Below are 17341 nucleotides of genomic sequence, written 5' to 3'. Positions count from 1 at the left end.
CATCACCCCTACTTTCAGAGGTGAGCTGTGCCGCCACATTACTGAGCACGTGAGACACGCTATGGCGTAATCTGGATATTTGCTTCCACTACGGAGCTCTGAATTCAGCTTTCTGGGGACCACCGAGTCAGTTACTGATTATCACTGTGCCTTCCAGCTTTCTGATTTTTTTTTTTCCTGCTGTCTTTCCCCTGTGTTCTTGTCCCAGTAAGTTAATGAAACATGCTTGTTCTTCTGCCTTGTAATGCCTTCATTAACATTTTAGTGGGCTTTCAGAAAGTAGCAGTGGTTAAAATGGATGAGTTCAACTGTATTTCTCTAACCCAAAGTCCTCTGGCTAAGTCTCTAAGGTGATGTCTGTGAGCACACAAAGCCTGCACAATTCTATCTATTGGCAAAAACACTCCTCTCCTGAGCTGATATACCTTTGCTTAGATAAAGGATCCTTGAGATCTAAACTCCACAAGTAAGTTATCTGATTATTTTGGAAGGTTTACTTATTCATTTCATCAAATAAACATCTGTAGAGGATTTCAGTATGAAGATTCTCTGAACACAAAAAGAGATAAGATACAGATTTGCCCTTTGGCCTAATTGAAGAAGCAACAGAAGAAACTGAGAATTGCACAACTAATGGGTAACTGGTGTTAACAATGCTAAGCTCTTTTATTAACTTACCTTTTAAAATCTCTACACAAGTATCTCTGTTTTACACAGGAATCAACCAAGGCTTAGTTTAAATGCTTTTGCCCAAGTTGCAAAAACTAGTGGCAGAGCCAGGATTCAAACACAGATCTTTCTTAATGTAAAATTTATCTCTGTTACAGTGCTATACATAAAAATGGAAGTAAGCGCTGCCACAGAAATTTGTACAAGGTACAATAGTGCCATATATTAAGAGCCTTTTCATTCGAAGTGATTGCTTTTCAGTAATTACTTTCGGTAACTCAGATTTAACAAACCTGAGCCAAATCAGTTTAAACAAAAAAGTTCATTTAATGGGAAAGTCCAAGTAATGCAGGGCAGGCGAGCCCCTACATTGGGGCTTAACCTGGGAGAATTCTTGGCTTCTCTCAGAAAAGAATTCTGAGATGAGCCAGTGGTAATAGACAGCAGCTTTTATTGAAGTGGCAATGTATGGCAGCAGCAGAGGTACTGCTCCTCTCAGGGGCAGTGTGCACTGTGCAGCAGCTCAGAGGTTGTTCTGCAGTCCTATTTATACCGACTTTTAATTGCATGCAAATTAAGAGACAAGTTATTCAGAAATTTCTAGAAAAGGGGTGGTGACATTGAGTGTTGCCATGGTAATGGTAAATTTTCATGGCACTGGTGGACATGTCTTATGGGGAGGCTCCTTCCGTGCCTCTTTCCTGCTTCAGCCAGTCTTCAATTTATATAAAGGGCAGCTCCCTAAAATAGTAGACGGAGTCGAGTCCTGCCTCCTAGGGACACATTTTGCTTCAGATTTGTCTGGATCCAAGGGGTCACAAGGATTGTGCCTCTTTTTCAATTTTTCTGATGTGCTTGGTTCTATGTGGCTTTTTCTTAGACAGATTTCTTCACCTATAGACAAGAAGACCCCATTCTGCTCCTTATGAACATGTGTCTCCACCTTTATTACTCTCAGCCATGGAAAGAGCCACTTACAATAAAATTTTCAGAAAAATAGGACAGGAGAGAATGTTCTCAATTTAGCAAAAGAAACTTATTAAAAAACTACATCTTACATCATAGTTAATGGTTGAAGACTGAGTACTTTCCCCAAAAGACTGGAAACAAACTAAGATTATTCTCTCTCCTCTATGTTTGGTGAAGAGCCTAGCTTGTTGAAATATGACAGAAAAATGAAATAAAATGCCAATGGATTGAAAAGGAAGAGGATAAATAAGCGTTGTTCACCTAAAATAATTGCTTATGCAGAAAATTATTTTAAAAATTACAAAACAAAAATACCAGAGCTAAAAAATGAATTCAGGTCTCAGGATACAAGGTCATTAAACATAAATCAACTGTGTTTCTATATACTGGCCACAAAAATTTGGAAAGTTACATTAATACATACATCATTTATAATAGCATCCCAAACTAACTTAGGAATAAATTTAATGAAAGAGGTGCAAATGTCTAAACTGAAAACTTTAAAACCTTGCTCTGAGAAAGAAAAATAATATAAATAAACGCAAGATACATGATATTCATGGAATGGAAGATACAATGTTATTAACATGTCCGTCTATTAGATCTATAGATTTAATGCAATTCCAGTACACATATTGTATCAGTATGTTCAAAATTCTCAGAAAAATTAAGTTTTAAACTGGAGGTTTAAATTAACTTTTAAACTGGAAGTTAAACCCTACCACTGCCAATCAAAGAAGAAGGCAAAAAAGAGGCAATTTCAGACAGGCAATTTCTATAAAATTTGTATTCCATGTACATTTTCTCTGGAAATTAATAGAAAAATTTTCAATCAAAATGAGGAAGAAAACTATTACAGTTGAGAGGAATGTAAGGAGAACTGAAAATTAAATGTAATGGGGTAACCTGGATGACCTGGCACAGAAAAATGACATTAGGTGAACACTGAGGCTATATAAATACAGACTTTAATTAATGATAATGTAACACATTGGTTTATTAATTGTAATAAGTGTACCATACTAAGGTAAGATTTAATATTAGGGGACGTGAGAGTGGAGTATATGAGAACTCTCTGTACTACGTTCTCAATTTTTCTATAAATCTAAAACTATTCTAAATAATGAAGTTCACTTTAAAAATGGAGAGAGAACAGGAAAACATAGAATCTAGAAAACAGGTTACCTAACACAGGTATGAGGTGAAGAGAATTCCCAGAAAGATGGTGACAAGAGATCTCAAAATGTTAGATTTTCAACAAAGCTAGAGGACATCCCATTAAACTTGTGATCTGGTAGTAGATCACAAGTTTCTTAGGATGACATTTTTGAGAAGATGAAATTTTTGAAATATCAGCTAACATCATATGGCTACAACTGTATATAGTGAGAAAAGATATATACAAATGGAGAAGAGGTCATGAGGATAATTCAAGGAAATCATAGACTATCAAAGCAAATGAGAGCCCCCAAAAACATTTGCTTCATGGAAAATGAAAAAGAAATAAAATAAAAATGATTCTGGTATCTGATCTATTATCTGTAAATAGTGTTTAAAATTGTGTTAATAATGCAACTACTGAATATTTATCTAACCAAATTTATAATTATTATAAGCCATATTACAAGGATAAGATTTTGTGTGTGTGTGTGTGTGTGTGTGTGTGTGGTGAGAAGGAGGTTACAAAGAACAAATTCTTTTATTCCATAAGAACCCACATTAGAAAATCAAGTGTAATCCAGTCAGGAGGTGAAGAGAGGCTTACGAAAGCAATGTATTAGAGAGGAAAGACCAGAGCAAGATTTCGAAGAGATAGCTTCTCTGGGACATGAAGCCTGGATGAAGAAGGTGAGTGAGGAGGAGATGCTTAAATTTAGTAACCTGGGTGGTCATGAAAATAATTTAGACAATAATGAACAGAGAAGGAGTGGTTCTGGAAATCATAAGAAAATGCTGATTGCAGTTTGGGACACTTTGAACTTGGGGCACATAAATACACATAAAATAAAAGTGTTCAGGGAGCACGCAGGGAAAAGGTTCACGTTTTATATATATAGGCGAATATGAATGAGGAGAAGGAGAACAAACAATTACCAGACTCTTTTCATATTCCAGGCAGTGTTCTAATACTTTCCATGTACTAAATCATTTAACCCCCACGGCAATCAATTACTATTCTCATTTTACAGAGGAGGAAACAAGGGTCAAAGAAGTTACATAAGATCTAAAATCTCACAGTTGGGAAGTGCAGAAATAGTCTAGATTTAAATTGAGGCAGTCTGACTTAGCTACAAAGTAGCTACAAAGACTTAGCTACTTTGCTACAAATATCTTTATAGAGGAGAAATCCACAATCACATATGGTGTCAAAGCTATAATCTACGATTTTACTAACACAATCCCAAAGGCATGTAGGAAAGTAGAAATGGCAAGTGACTGTATCCCTGGACTTTCCTTTTGTAGCACTGTGCATAGACTCCAGGGGAAAATGAAGGAAGTGACAAAGGGAGCATTCGCTCTTCTGCATTGGAGATTGGATTTCCTGACATGAAATTATAAACTAAGTAAGAACGCTGAGTACAGAAGGATCCAAAGGTAGGTCTATGACACAGGATGTACACACAGGCTCAGTAATGCAAACCTTTAAGAGGCTCATCGAACTTTAGAGGAAATTGCAATGGAAAGAATCATTCTCTGGGCTTTGAATCACTTTCTCCAGAGCTGTAGGGCGTGAAACAAATTCCCATTCAAGCCATTTAGGCTTCTAAAGTTGTTTTACTGCTTGCTTGTGAAGAGGGCCTTCTGGGCAAGTTTTCAAATAGAAGTCATGGAAAATTCTCCAAAGAACTCTTACAGCTTGTCAGAGACTGAAGACTGTGCTGATGGCTCTTGCCTGCTGCATCATCAGATTTGCCCCCTTCAAGAGAGTGGGAAAGAAGGGCCCTCGAGGTTGAGCACTGGTAGGGTCTCTAGGAAAAACAACGACGAATGTCTAAATCATCTTTGTCTTGCCAATTTCCTTCCAAACCCATAAATCAAAGATTCTAGGGGAATACTCTGGAGACAGCCCTGGTTGGAGGGAGGAAGTGCTGAAACCGCAGAAGGTCTACAAGCAGTTTTCTCTGGTTAGAGACCTACAAAAACTGACTTGGGGGAGGGAGAGAAGAGGGAAGGACAATCTGGAATTTCAGGTCTTGGGGACCTCCTTAGGGACTCTTCCTCCTTGGATCACTTGCTTTAAGTCTTTAGACAACCCTGAGCTGACAATCCAGCAGATCCAGCTCTCCCTCTAGGGACAAAAAGGGAGAATCTGTCATTAATGCTACTGTCTGCCCCTGTTCTTATAGATCATACCATGAAATGAATGGCAGTGGAAAATAACTCTTCGGTGACTGAATTTATCCTTGTGAGATTAACAAACTCCCACTGCCCCAGTGTTTTATTCTTAATGTGGTCCCTGTGGGGAGAATTTGAACATAATTTTATGTCCCTAAATTCTCACCTTCATACCCCTACACACTTTTTCCTCTTCACTCTATCCTTCATTGATGTCTGCTATTCATTTGTCTGTACCACAAAAATTCCAATGGGCTTTATCTCAGAGAGGAACATCATCTCCTTTGTGGGATGGCCAACGTAGCTATATTTCTTTTGCATCTTTGTCAAAGAACCTAAAAATGGGGTCATTGTGGGAATAATGTTCTCAGCCAAGATGCTTGTAGCCGAGAAATAATGGACTAGTCGTTGATGTGAAACTAGAAAATGCACATGGCCCTAGAAAGGTTTGATTTTAGAATGGGATAAACAGGATCTACTACAAATAAACATTTAATCATATTCTTGTATTACAGCGATTATTTCCAGAGATAGTGAGGCTGCAGAGCTTTGGGACAAGGTTCCTTAGCGAAGCAAGACACACTCTCTAGAATTGCACATGTACTTTAAAAAGTCTGTTACATATTATAATATGTTTTTATATTTGGAAACAGAAAAAAATAAGTTATTTATATCACAAATCATAGAAAATGGATCTTTACAAAATCTTCATGTTTTGTGGGTTACTCAAAAGAAAAATTTTCTCCGTCCATTTCTACTTCTCAAATGGTTCAAGGAAAAATGCTCCTTAAAGGATATATCTGATTCTGGAGAATGAGCTTACCTATGTGTGCAATTTTTATCTTTGTCAGAAGATACTACTACCTTCTGAAAAAGTTGAAAACACTGCTTTATAAGAACAGCTATAGAACGTATTTATACCAGTTAAGATCTTTACTTACATCTGACTAAAAAAATTGCTATAAGAATGAAGCACCCTCTCCCTCTCCCTCTCCCTCTCCCCATGGTCTCCCTCTCCCTCTCCCCACGGTCTCCCTCTCCCTCTCTTTCCACGGTCTCCCTCTGATGCCGAGCCGAAGCTGGACTGTGCTGCCGCCATCTCTGCTCACTGCAACCTCCCTGCCTGATTCTCCTGCCTCAGCCTGCTGAGTGCCTGCGATTGCAGGCGCGCGCCGCCACGCCTGACTGGTTTTTGTATTTTTTTGGTGGAGACGGGGTTTCGCTGTGTTGGCCGGGCTGGTCTCCAGCTCCTAACCGTGAGTGATCTGCCAGCCTCAGCCTCCCAAGGTGCCGGGATAGCAGACGGAGTCTCGCTCACTCAGTGCTCAATGTTGCCCAGGCTGGAGTGCAGTGGCGTGATCTCAGCTCGCTACAACCTCCACCTCCCAGCCGCCTGCCTTGGCCTCCCAAAGTGCCGAGATTGCAGCCTTTGCCCGGCCGCCACCCCGTCTGGGAAGTGAAGAGCGTCTCTGCCTGGCCACCCATCGTCTGGGATGTGAGGAGCACCTCTGCCTGGCTGCCCAGTCTGGGAAGTGAGGAGCGCCTCTTCCCGGCCGCCATCACGTCTAGGAAGTGAGGATCGTCTCTGCCCGGCCGCCCATCGTCTGAGATGTGGGGAGCGCCTCTACCCCGCCGCCCCGTCTGGGATGTGAGGAGCGCCTCTGCCCGGCCGCGACCCCATCTGGGAGGTGAGGAGCGTCTCTGCCCGGCCGCCCCATCTGAGAAGTGAGGAGTCCCTCCGCCCGGCAGCCGCCCCATCTGGGAGGTGTACCCAACAGCTCATTGAGAATGGGCCATGATGACGATGGTGGTTTTGTCCAATAGAAAAGGGGGAAATGTGGGGAAAAGATAGAGAAATCGGATTGTTGCTGTGTCTGTGTAGAAAGAAGTAGACATGGGAGACTCCATTTTGTTCTGTACTAAGCAAAATTCTTCTGCCTTGGGATGCTGTTGATCTATGACCTTACCCCAAACCCTGTGCTCTCTGAAACATGTGCTGTGTCCACTCAGGGTTAAATGGATTAAGGGCGGTGCAAGATGTGCTTTGTTAAACAGATGCTTGAAGGCAGCATGCTCATTAAGAGTCATCGCCACTCCCTAATCTCAAGTACCCAGGGACACAAACACTGCGGAAGGCCGCAGGGTCCTCTGCCTAGGAAAACCAGAGACCTTTGTTCACTTGTTTATCTGCTGACCTTCCCTCCACTATTGTCCTATGACCCTGCCAAATCCCCATCTGCGAGAAACACCCAAGAATGATCAATTAAAAAAAAAAAAAAAGAAGCATCATTTATATACGTTTATTAGGTAAACTTACCTTATTGTAATGGATTTGTTTAAAGCTCTTACTCTACCATGCAGAAATCTGAAGGCCTCATGTCTGCCTCTATCATTTTCTCGCCTACATCCATTAAGATGCCTGATTAAATAGCTTAAAATGGTTTGATCTAAGTTTTGCTCAAGAGCACATCTTTAAAAAACTTCACATTTTACGAAAGACAAACAAAGATGTGCAGCATCCATGGCTACAAACAAAAGTAAAATATGAGTCGCAGGTTTGGCATGCACCGTGCAGTCTGAATATGATATCCGCGTCACCAGCACCCCCTGGTGGAGGATAAGTCAGCAAAATGCCTGGCTCTGCTGTGAATCAACAGACTTATTTTACAGGCCCACTCTTCTTTTCATCATCCTGGCAAAAATTTTCAATTTTTAAAATTAAAGCTATAATTTACATAAAACTGAATTGATTAAACATTCAAACGTAGGTTTAAAAACTAATATAATTCGAGATTTGAAGAACTATTTCAGAATGTGAAGCATTTTTAAAACCAACTTGTGGATATTTGGAAGTATTGTATCTGCAAATTGGTGACTTTCTTGAAGATATGGGTACTGTTGTACATCTTTGTTATCCTTCTGTTATACCAGCTATATAAATACAATTTTAATTGGAAGAAAGTTTTATTCATGTAGAAGCCCTATAAGAATACATGCGAAAGGCACAGAGGCTACAGAGCCTAAAAAGATGCTGTCAGGAGGGCAAGAGTGGAGAGTATCTGATGGTATGCTTTGCCTAGATGCAAGAACAGTTGGCCAAGTCAGGTACTCACTGTTCTATTTCACAGCCTGACCAAAGAGGCACTTCACCACCTGGACACCAGCTACAGCTGTCACATGGAGAGAAGGACAGAGACCATTGTGGACAAGAGGCCTATGGAGCTGCTGGTGGAGCTTATGTTTTGGGTGCCCAAGAAGCACAGTGCTCAGCCTTAGGTGCTGCCTTCTGTGGTGGTGGGAGACCAGGCCTGAAATCCTAGGGCCACTGCTCCAAGCAGAAGCCCTAGATCAGATACTTCTGTCCAAGTATCCCAGATCAGATACTTCTCTCCATATATTCTCTTACAGCAGCTGATGGAGCCTTTTGGTGGCATCTAAGCTGGTTGCAATGTGGTTACTCTAACAATGCATACACTTTCTGCAAATTAGAGCTTCTTTGTTATTTTGTAATATTTGAAATAAAAAGTGAAATTGATTCCAAACTGATTCAACATTAAATACACCAATGAAAGGAAAAAAAACTCTTATATTTTTAAAATCTGATTTCAATAGCAAAGTTTTAAATGGTGGTACAAATTATTGAAAACTCTTACCACTTTTCATATATAATTTCTCATTGATGATGATTGCTGTGTTTTGATTGTTTGTCCCCTCCCAAATGCATCTTGAAATTTAATTGCCATTGTAGCAGTATTAAGAGACGAGACCTGTAAGAGGTGATTAGGCCATGAGGGTTCTCCCCTCATGAATTAATGCCTTTATAGCAAGAGTAGGTTCCTTACAAAAGGATGAGTTCAGCTCCAGTCTCTCTCTCTCTCTCTCTCTCTCTCTCTCTCTCTCTCTGTCTCTTTGCATTTCCCCTATGTGATAATACAGCAAGAAGGCTCTTGCAAGATGCTGACACCTCAATCTTGGATTTCCCAACCTCCAGAATCATTAGCCAAGAAAATTCTGTATAAATTACCCAGTCTTAGGTATTCTCTTATAGCAGGTCAATGTGAACTAAAACAGTGACTGTAAAAGAAATTAGAGATACACTCATTAAAAATTCTGGAAAAAGCATTGCAAATAGCTATTTCTAGCACAAAGCCTGATGTAAAGAATTTATGTTCCAAAAGAAAGTACAAATTTTCATTAATAACTATGAATATATATATTTTTGGAATATTATCTTATAAAATTATAGAAATTTTAAAATTACGCTGGGTGTGATGGCTCACATCTGTAATCCCAGGTGTGAGAGATTACACCTTGGGAGATTACACCTTGGGAGGCCAAGGTAGGAGGATTGTTTGAGCCCAGGAGTTCGAGACCAGCCTGTAAAACAGTGAGACCCTGTCTCTACAAAAATAAAAAAAGATTAGCTGGGTGTGATAGCAGGCGCCTGTACTCTCAGCTACTCAGGAGGCAGAGGTGAGAGGATTGCTTGAGTCCAGGAGGCCAAGGTTTCCGTGAGCCAAGATCGTGCCACTGTACTCCAGCCAGGGTGATAGAGTGAGACCTGGTCTCAAATATTTTTAAATAAATAAGTATAATAAAAAGAAAAAGGCCGGGCGCGGTGGCTCACGCCTGTAATCCCAGCACTTTGGGAGGCCGAGGCGGGCGGATCACGAGGTCAGGAGATCGAGACCATCCTGGCTAACACGGTGAAACCCCGTCTCTACTAAAAATACAAAAAATTAGCCGGGCGTGGTAGCGGGCGCCTGTAGTCCCAGCTACTCGGGAGGCTGAGGCAGGAGAATGGCGTGAACCCGGGAGGCGGAGCTTGCAGTGAGCCGAGATCGCGCCACTGCACTCCAGCCTGGGCGACAGAGCGAGACTCCGTCTCAAAAAAAAAAAAAAAAGAAAAAGAAAAAGAACAAAATGGTTGTTACCAGAGGCTGGGGGTGAGGGGAATGAGATGTTGGTCAAAGGGTGCGAAGTTTTAATTAGAAAGGAGGTATATGTTTTTGGAATCTATTGCACTGACTGGAGAGTATAGTTAATAATAATGCAATATATATTTCAAAATTGCTAAGGGAGTAGATTTTAAGTGTTTGCACTACAGAAAATCAGTATGTGAGTTGATAGGTGTGTTAATGATCTTAATTTAATAATTTCATGATGTATACATTTATCAAAACACCACATTTTATCCCATAAATACATATAATAATTACTAATAAAAAATAAGAAAACAAAAGTTTATACATCTCTTTTAAGATGGATATTTTTGGCTGGGTATGGTGACTCACTCCTGTAGTCCCACCACTTTGGGAGGCCAAGGCAGGTGGATTACTTGATCCCAGGAGTTCAAGACCAGCCTGGGCAATATGATGAAATCCTGTCTCTATAAAAAATACAAAAATTATCCAATGGTGGTGGCATGTGCCTGTAGTCCCAGCTACTTGGGAGGCTAAGGTGGGAAGATCTATTGAACCTGGGAGGTTGAGGCTGCAGTAAGCTGTGATTGCAGCAAAGCAGGACACAGTCTCAAAAAAAAAAAAAAAAAGAGAATTCTGTATCCTGACTTAGGTGGTGGTTACATAAATATGTACGTGGGATAGAATTGCATAGATTTGCACACACATACATACGAGCATGTTAAACTAGTGAATAAGGTCTGTAGTTTCGTTAACATTATTGAACCTACATCAATTTCCTGGTTTTGCTATTGTCCTATAGTCGTGGAAGACATCTCCATGTGAGGAAACTGGGTAAAGAGTTCAAGGGAATCTACGTATGACTTTTGCCACTTCTTGTGATTCTAGTAATTTTAAAATAAAAAGGTAAAAAAATAGATGCCTTCTCAGAAGCACAAATTCCTACCTACAGAGAAATTCTAAAGTCACACTGTCTTGAAATAAGGGCCCATGAATAGTGATTTTTCTTACGGATTTGATTTTAACATGAAAGACAAAGACATGTTGAGTTAGAGCAACCCAAGGTAAATACATTTTTATGAAATAAAGGATAATTCTATGTTACACAAAATTTTTATTAAAAAATCTGAAATCAATTAAAAGTATCCCTTTTCTTTATGCCTATGAAGTATGCAAAAGTAAAAATGGATTATTTGAAAGATTATTTAAAAGGACTCACAATATTAAAAATGAGCATAACAATAAACTTCACTAAATTATACTTACATTCCTGTTAAAGCTAATATACTACCTAGGATTATAATTAGCAAAAATTCTGACAATCATTACATTTACATCTTTACACATGAGAGCAGATGCTCTTTCTCCTATGCCCTGTGGATTGTATAATCCCTGATGAGAAGTTTACCTCTACTACAACAAATTAGGCTGTAAACACAGGCATACAATTTCTTCCCTGCAGAGTGTGTCATGGTAGGGGAGGTCCTGAGAGAGACTTACTGCGGGATATGTAATCAGGTCCAAAAGAATTGTAAGCCTTGAGCAAATGCCATGTGCTCTATGACATGGTAGCTCTGGTTTGAAGTGCAGTTTTCCAACAAACCCTCTTGGCAAATTTATAAATAATAGTTTGATCTACACCACAAAATGATTCCCAGAACATTCAGATTCTGAGATCTATGCTCAATGCTTTTGCCAGGTAAGGGAGAAGAAGATTCTGTGACTACATCTGATCAACATAGATACCTTCACAGCCATTTCTTCCTCCAGGGCAGTGGAGGTGAAACACATATCAATGGTCAGCACTGAGTTCTCTGAGTGGAAGGAAGGTGAGTTAATCAAGTTTCTATTTCTCTTTCCTGGATGTTGCTGAAAAATGGGGAAAAGTATTTATTCAATAGCAAGAAACTTAGTGGTATGGAGCTCTGACTCTCGGGCTTGCATTTTTCTCACACTGTTCTCTCTGTTGGCTTCATTCTTAGCCTGGTATCAAGATAGCAATAGCAGTTCCAAGTGACACATCCAGAACAGAGGAATGCCAGGAAAGGAGATTTGTCTCTTTATTAAAAAATATATTGACATGTGCTATACATATAGAAGAGTTTAAGGGTCATAAAAATACCAGTTTGGTAAAATTTTACAAACTTAACAACTAATATAACTGTACCCAAATTAATTATGTTTCTCTTATGCCTTCCTACAAAGACCTGTGAAAGCACATTCAGCTTCCTTTCTTCATCCTCTGTCTAGCTAGGATGGAATAGAGGAGAATGTGTAGAAACACTTATGTGATTTGTATGTGGTGAATCATAAGGCTTTGACTACTAAGGGTCTTCTGTTATCACCTGGTGACTTCATGGATTCTTATAGTAAGGTATCTAGAAACCCTATAGGAGACCCCTGTCTAGGAAACAGAATATCGTTATGGTCTCTGCCCTAAAGGAATCCTCCCTTACCTGGTGGTCATCACAAGGAAACTGAAGTGTCTAGTAGAATAATGGAAACATAAGTAGAAACTAGGAAGTGGCCAGGCTCGGTGGTTCACACCTGTAATTCCAGCACTTTGGGAGGCTGAGGCAGGTGGATCATCTGAGGTCAGGAGTTTGAGACCAGCCAGACCAATATCATGAAACACTGTCTCTACTAAAAATACAAAAATTAGCTGGGATCGTGGCATGTGCCTGTAATCCCAGCTACCTGGGAGGCTGGACAGGAGAATCTCTTGAACCCGGGAGGCAGAGGTTGCAGTGAGCCGAGATCCCACCATTGCACTCCAGCCAGGGCAACAAGCGTGAAACTCCATCTTAAAAAAAAAAAAAAGAAACTAGGAAGTGAAGGGCCAGATGGAAGCGAGGGAGATGAGACACATCCACATAACCCAAGCTCAACAGCAGGTACGCCTGTGCCTCAGCTACTCCACCTCTCTGTCTTCTAGTAAGAAAAGGAGCAATTGTTTGTCACATTCAGTCTGTACAGACAAAAGACAGTGACTGAAATGTTGAGGAATGGGTGTGGCAGTACATTCAGACCCCATGAAACAAAGAGGAACTCACTCAAATTCCTACAGCCTGAGTCGCCTCCTCGTGAATGAGAGTTTGTAAGAAGAAAGCTGTGTTTGTTATTAATGGAATTTTCTTTTGTCCTCCAGATTTTTGAAGACAAAAAATGCTGGCTAGAAACAACTCCTTAGTGACTGAGTTCATTCTTGCTGGATTAACAGATCGTCCAGAGTTCCGGCAACCCCTCTTTTTCCTGTTTCTAGTGATCTACATTGTCACCATGGTAGGCAACCTTGGCTTGATCACTCTTTTCGGTCTAAATTCTCACCTCCACACACCAATGTACTATTTCCTCTTCAGTCTCTCCTTCATTGATCTCTGTTACTCCTCTGTTTTCACTCCCAAAATGCTAATGAACTTTGTATCAAAAAAGAATATTATCTCCTATGTTGGGTGCATGACTCAGCTGTTTTTCTTTCTCTTTTTTGTCATCTCTGAATGCTACATGTTGACCTCAATGGCATATGATCGCTATGTGGCCATCTGTAATCCATTGCTGTATAAGGTCACCATGTCCCATCAGGTCTGTTCTATGCTCACTTTTGCTGCTTACATAATGGGATTGGCTGGAGCCACGGCCCACACCGGGTGCATGCTTAGACTCACCTTCTGCAGTGCTAATATCATCAACCATTACTTGTGTGACATACTCCCCCTCCTCCAGCTTTCCTGCACCAGCACCTATGTCAACGAGGTGGTTGTTCTCATTGTTGTGGGTATTAATATCATGGTACCCAGTTTTACCATCCTCATTTCTTATGTTTTCATTGTCACTAGCATTCTTCATATCAAATCCACTCAAGGAAGATCAAAAGCCTTCAGTACTTGTAGCTCTCATGTCATTGCTCTGTCTCTGTTTTTTGGGTCAGCGGCATTCATGTATATTAAATATTCTTCTGGATCTATGGAGCAGGGAAAAGTTTCTTCTGTTTTCTACATTAATGTGGTGCCCATGCTCAATCCTCTCATCTACAGTTTGAGGAACAAGGATGTCAAAGTTGCACTGAGGAAAGCTCTGATTAAAATTCAGAGAAGAAATATATTCTAATTAGAAGCAGTAATAATGTAAAACGATTGAAGAACTTTAAATTTTTATTAGTGTGTTCCATGAAGAGATTTTGTTGCTTCTACAGATGGTGTTATGTGTGATTTAATAAACTTGTCTTATCATTTCTCTTATGAAATCATCTTGTCTCTTTTTTTGGTTTTGCATCTCTGGCACTTCTCACAATTTTACTAAATAGGTCATGGCATCTTTGTAAAAGGAACATATGCACTGATATTTTTCATCATCATTTTATATCCTTCCTCTCTCCTGGGCTATTCTTAATTGGACATATATGGTAAATTTCATGAATTATAAAGATGTCAAAGTCACGGCTTTCTCACCTAAACTCAGAAGTGCCAAATATGATAGAAGCATTCTTATTTTTATCAACATTGTTACAGATATAGGCAGCTGGATTTGATGAAATATATCCACTACAAATGGTAGGTAATTTAAAGCAGAATGAGCGCCCCTTGATCTTGTCCTTTTGTTCTGTATTATCACCATTTTGCCTTTTATTATTCTGACTTTTCTTGTTCCCTTTGAGAATGGCAAAATTTGTACCACATGCCGTTTGCTTCTGAGAACCTCTATCAGTCCAGTGCATTTGATACAGCAGAGAATATGTGTATCTCCACCTTTTATTGCCAAAGGCAGCATTTACAGAGGATGATTAGAGAAATAATACATGTGCACCTCAGGATTCCAATAAGTGGGTCCATTGTTTACATTATAAAACTTTCATTCATTGCTATCTAAAACAGCATTGAAAATTTTGAAAAAAGCGTGTAGTTCCTACTGTAAATGTTATTTTTTTACTCGTTATAGGTAAATACTGCACATTAAGTTAGCAGAAATATTTTACACAATGGTTACTTATCCAATGTGGTTTGTCATGAAAAAATGTATATTAATTTTAATAAACTATATTTCTACAAATATTTTATGAGCCTACTTAAACTTTATCATCTCACCAACAAGACGTGAAACACATTTTATATAAAGGTTATTTCTCATAATTCCTTTATTTTGTCGAATTCTTTTCCTGTTCATGTATTTAAAATGTCAGATATATTGTAAAATCAAGAAATAGTTGTTGAATTGAAGTTTTTTTGTTTTGTTTTGTTTTGTTTTTTGTCTTTTTTTTGAGACAGGATCTCACTCTGTCACCTAGGCAGGAATGCAGTGGTTCAATCATAGCTCATTGCAGCTTCCACCTCCTAGGCTCAAGTGGTTCTTCTACATCAGCCTATAGTTTAAGCTTTTTTTTTGTATGGTTTTGGTCCATTTTTAGATTAACTTTTGTGTATAGCATGAGGTAGAGGACTTCTTCAGCATCCTGTGTAGCTGGGAGTACATGCACACACCATCATGCCTCCCTAATTTTTAAATATTTGGAGAAAAAAATTTAAATCCTGGCCTCAAACAATCTTCCTGCTTCATCCTCCCAAAGTGCTGGGATTACAGGTGTGAGCCACTGTGCCTGGCTGAATTGGAGTATCTTGCTTAACACCAATAATAAATGTATTACTTTAAGTAATAATTAATAACATATAAAAATAATGACAATTATATATCTGAACAAATTTGGGGGTTAATTTATATTTTTGGAGGTGGACTGTGGTAGCCCCAGAGAAGAACAGCTCAGCTCCCCATGAAGAGACCCATCAGTGGGGTGCATGGCTGACTGAAAGTCTATAGTTGCACTTCCTTGGATCCACCATGGTGTTTAGGCAGAGTACATTCTTACTCTGAGATGTCCTGAGCCAATGACTCAGCAGGGTGGGTGGGACTTAAAGAGAGCTGGCCAATTTCCATCTAACATGTATCTTTTCTGATAGGAAATCTTTGCTTAGAGACTTCCTATCCTCCTGACCAAGACTTTTTAGAACTGCTCTATGGTCTGAGATTTTCCTACCCGAACTTTCCATTTCTTTCTCCTTTCATCCCGGCTGAGGCCTTCATCCTGGTCTGAGACCTTCATCACTGACTCTTGCTCCCTTCAGTTTTATCCTTAACAGGCATTTATAACAAAAAATGTGTTGCAAGTCTATTTCTTGACATCTCCTTCTAAGGGGACCCTAAATGACAAAGCAGACTTATATTAGCTGATTTTCTTTCTTTCTTTCTTTCTTTTTATTATTATTATACTTTAAGTTTCAGGGTACATGTGCACAATGTGCAGGTTAGTTACATATGTATACATGTGACATGCTGGTGTGCTGCACCCATTAACTCGTCATTTAGCATTAAGTATATCTTGTGCTAACCCTCCCCCCTCCCCCCACCCCACAACAGTCCCCAGAGCGTGATGTTCCCCTTCTTGTGTCCATGTGTTCTCATTGTTCCATTCCCATCTATGAGTGAGAATATGCGGTGTTTGGTTTTTTGTTCTTGCGATAGTTTACTGAGAATGATGATTTCCAATTTCATCCATGTCCCTACAAAGGACATGAACTCATCATTTTTTATGGCTGCATAGTATTCCATGGTGTACATGTGCCACATTTTCTTAATCCAGTCTATCATTGTTGGACATTTGGGTTGGTTCCAAGTCTTTGCTATTCTGAATAGTGCCGCAATAAACATACGTGTGCATGTGTCTTTATAGCAGCATGATTTACAGTCCTTTGGGTATATACCCAGAAATGGGATGGCTGGGTCAAATGGTATTTCCAGTTCTAGATCCCTGAGGAATCGCCACACTGACTTCCACAATGGTTGAACTAGTTTACAGTCCCACCAACAGTGTAAAAGTGTTCCTATTTCTCCACATCCTCTCCAGCACCTGTTGTTTCCTGACTTTTTAATGATTGCCATTCTAAGTGGTGTGAGATGGTATCTCATTGTGGTTTTGATTTGCATTTCTCTGATCGCCAGTGATGATGAACGTTTTTTCATGTGTCTTGGCTGCATAAATGTCTTCTTTTGAGAAGTGTCCATTCATATCCTTTGCCCACTTTTTGATGGGGTTGTTGGTTTTTTTCTTGTAAATTTGTTTGAGTTCATTGTAGATTCTGGATATTAGCCCTTTGTCACATGAGGGTTGTGAAAATTTTCTCCCATTTTGTAGGTTGCCTGTTCATTCTGATGGTAGTTTCTTTTGTTGTGCAGAAGCTCTTTCGTTTAATTAGATCCCATTTGTCAATTTTGGCTTTTGTTGCCATTGCTTTTGGTGTTTTAGACATGAAGTCCTTGCCCATGCCTATGTCCTGAATGGTAATGCCTAGGTTTTCTTCTAGGGTTTTTATGGTTTTAGGTCTATGTTTAAGTCTTTAATCCATCTTGAATTAATTTTTGTATAAGGTGTAAGGAAGGGATCCAGTTTCAGCTTTCTA

At 39.6% G+C, this 17341-nt stretch overlaps 1 protein-coding gene across 3 annotated transcripts; it reads left to right on the top strand.

The window, feature by feature from the left end:
- The first annotated feature begins 413 nt into the window (after window positions 1-413).
- Window positions 414-16558, top strand: LOC112441186 (olfactory receptor 8B3). 3 transcript variants are annotated; one of them, XM_055095021.3, is made up of 5 exons: window positions 414-466; window positions 3350-3486; window positions 4102-4233; window positions 11596-11725; window positions 13045-16558. In XM_055095021.3, exon 5 carries the CDS (start codon window positions 13062-13064, stop codon window positions 14001-14003), a length of 942 nt encoding a protein of 313 aa, XP_054950996.1. In that variant the 5' UTR covers window positions 414-466; window positions 3350-3486; window positions 4102-4233; window positions 11596-11725; window positions 13045-13061; the 3' UTR covers window positions 14004-16558. The 3 variants fall into 3 exon arrangements, with proteins under 3 accessions (XP_054950996.1, XP_034789832.1, XP_057155265.1); XM_034933941.4 differs by having other exon boundaries at window positions 4102-6662; XM_057299282.2 differs by lacking the exons at window positions 414-466; window positions 3350-3486; window positions 4102-4233 and having other exon boundaries at window positions 11506-11725.
- Window positions 16559-17341: the final 783 nt, after the last annotated feature.

This window comes from Pan paniscus, chromosome 9 (assembly GCF_029289425.2).
Source record: "Pan paniscus chromosome 9, NHGRI_mPanPan1-v2.0_pri, whole genome shotgun sequence".
Taxonomy (NCBI): domain Eukaryota; kingdom Metazoa; phylum Chordata; class Mammalia; order Primates; family Hominidae; genus Pan; species Pan paniscus.
This window is presented reverse-complemented; position numbering and strand designations above follow the sequence as displayed.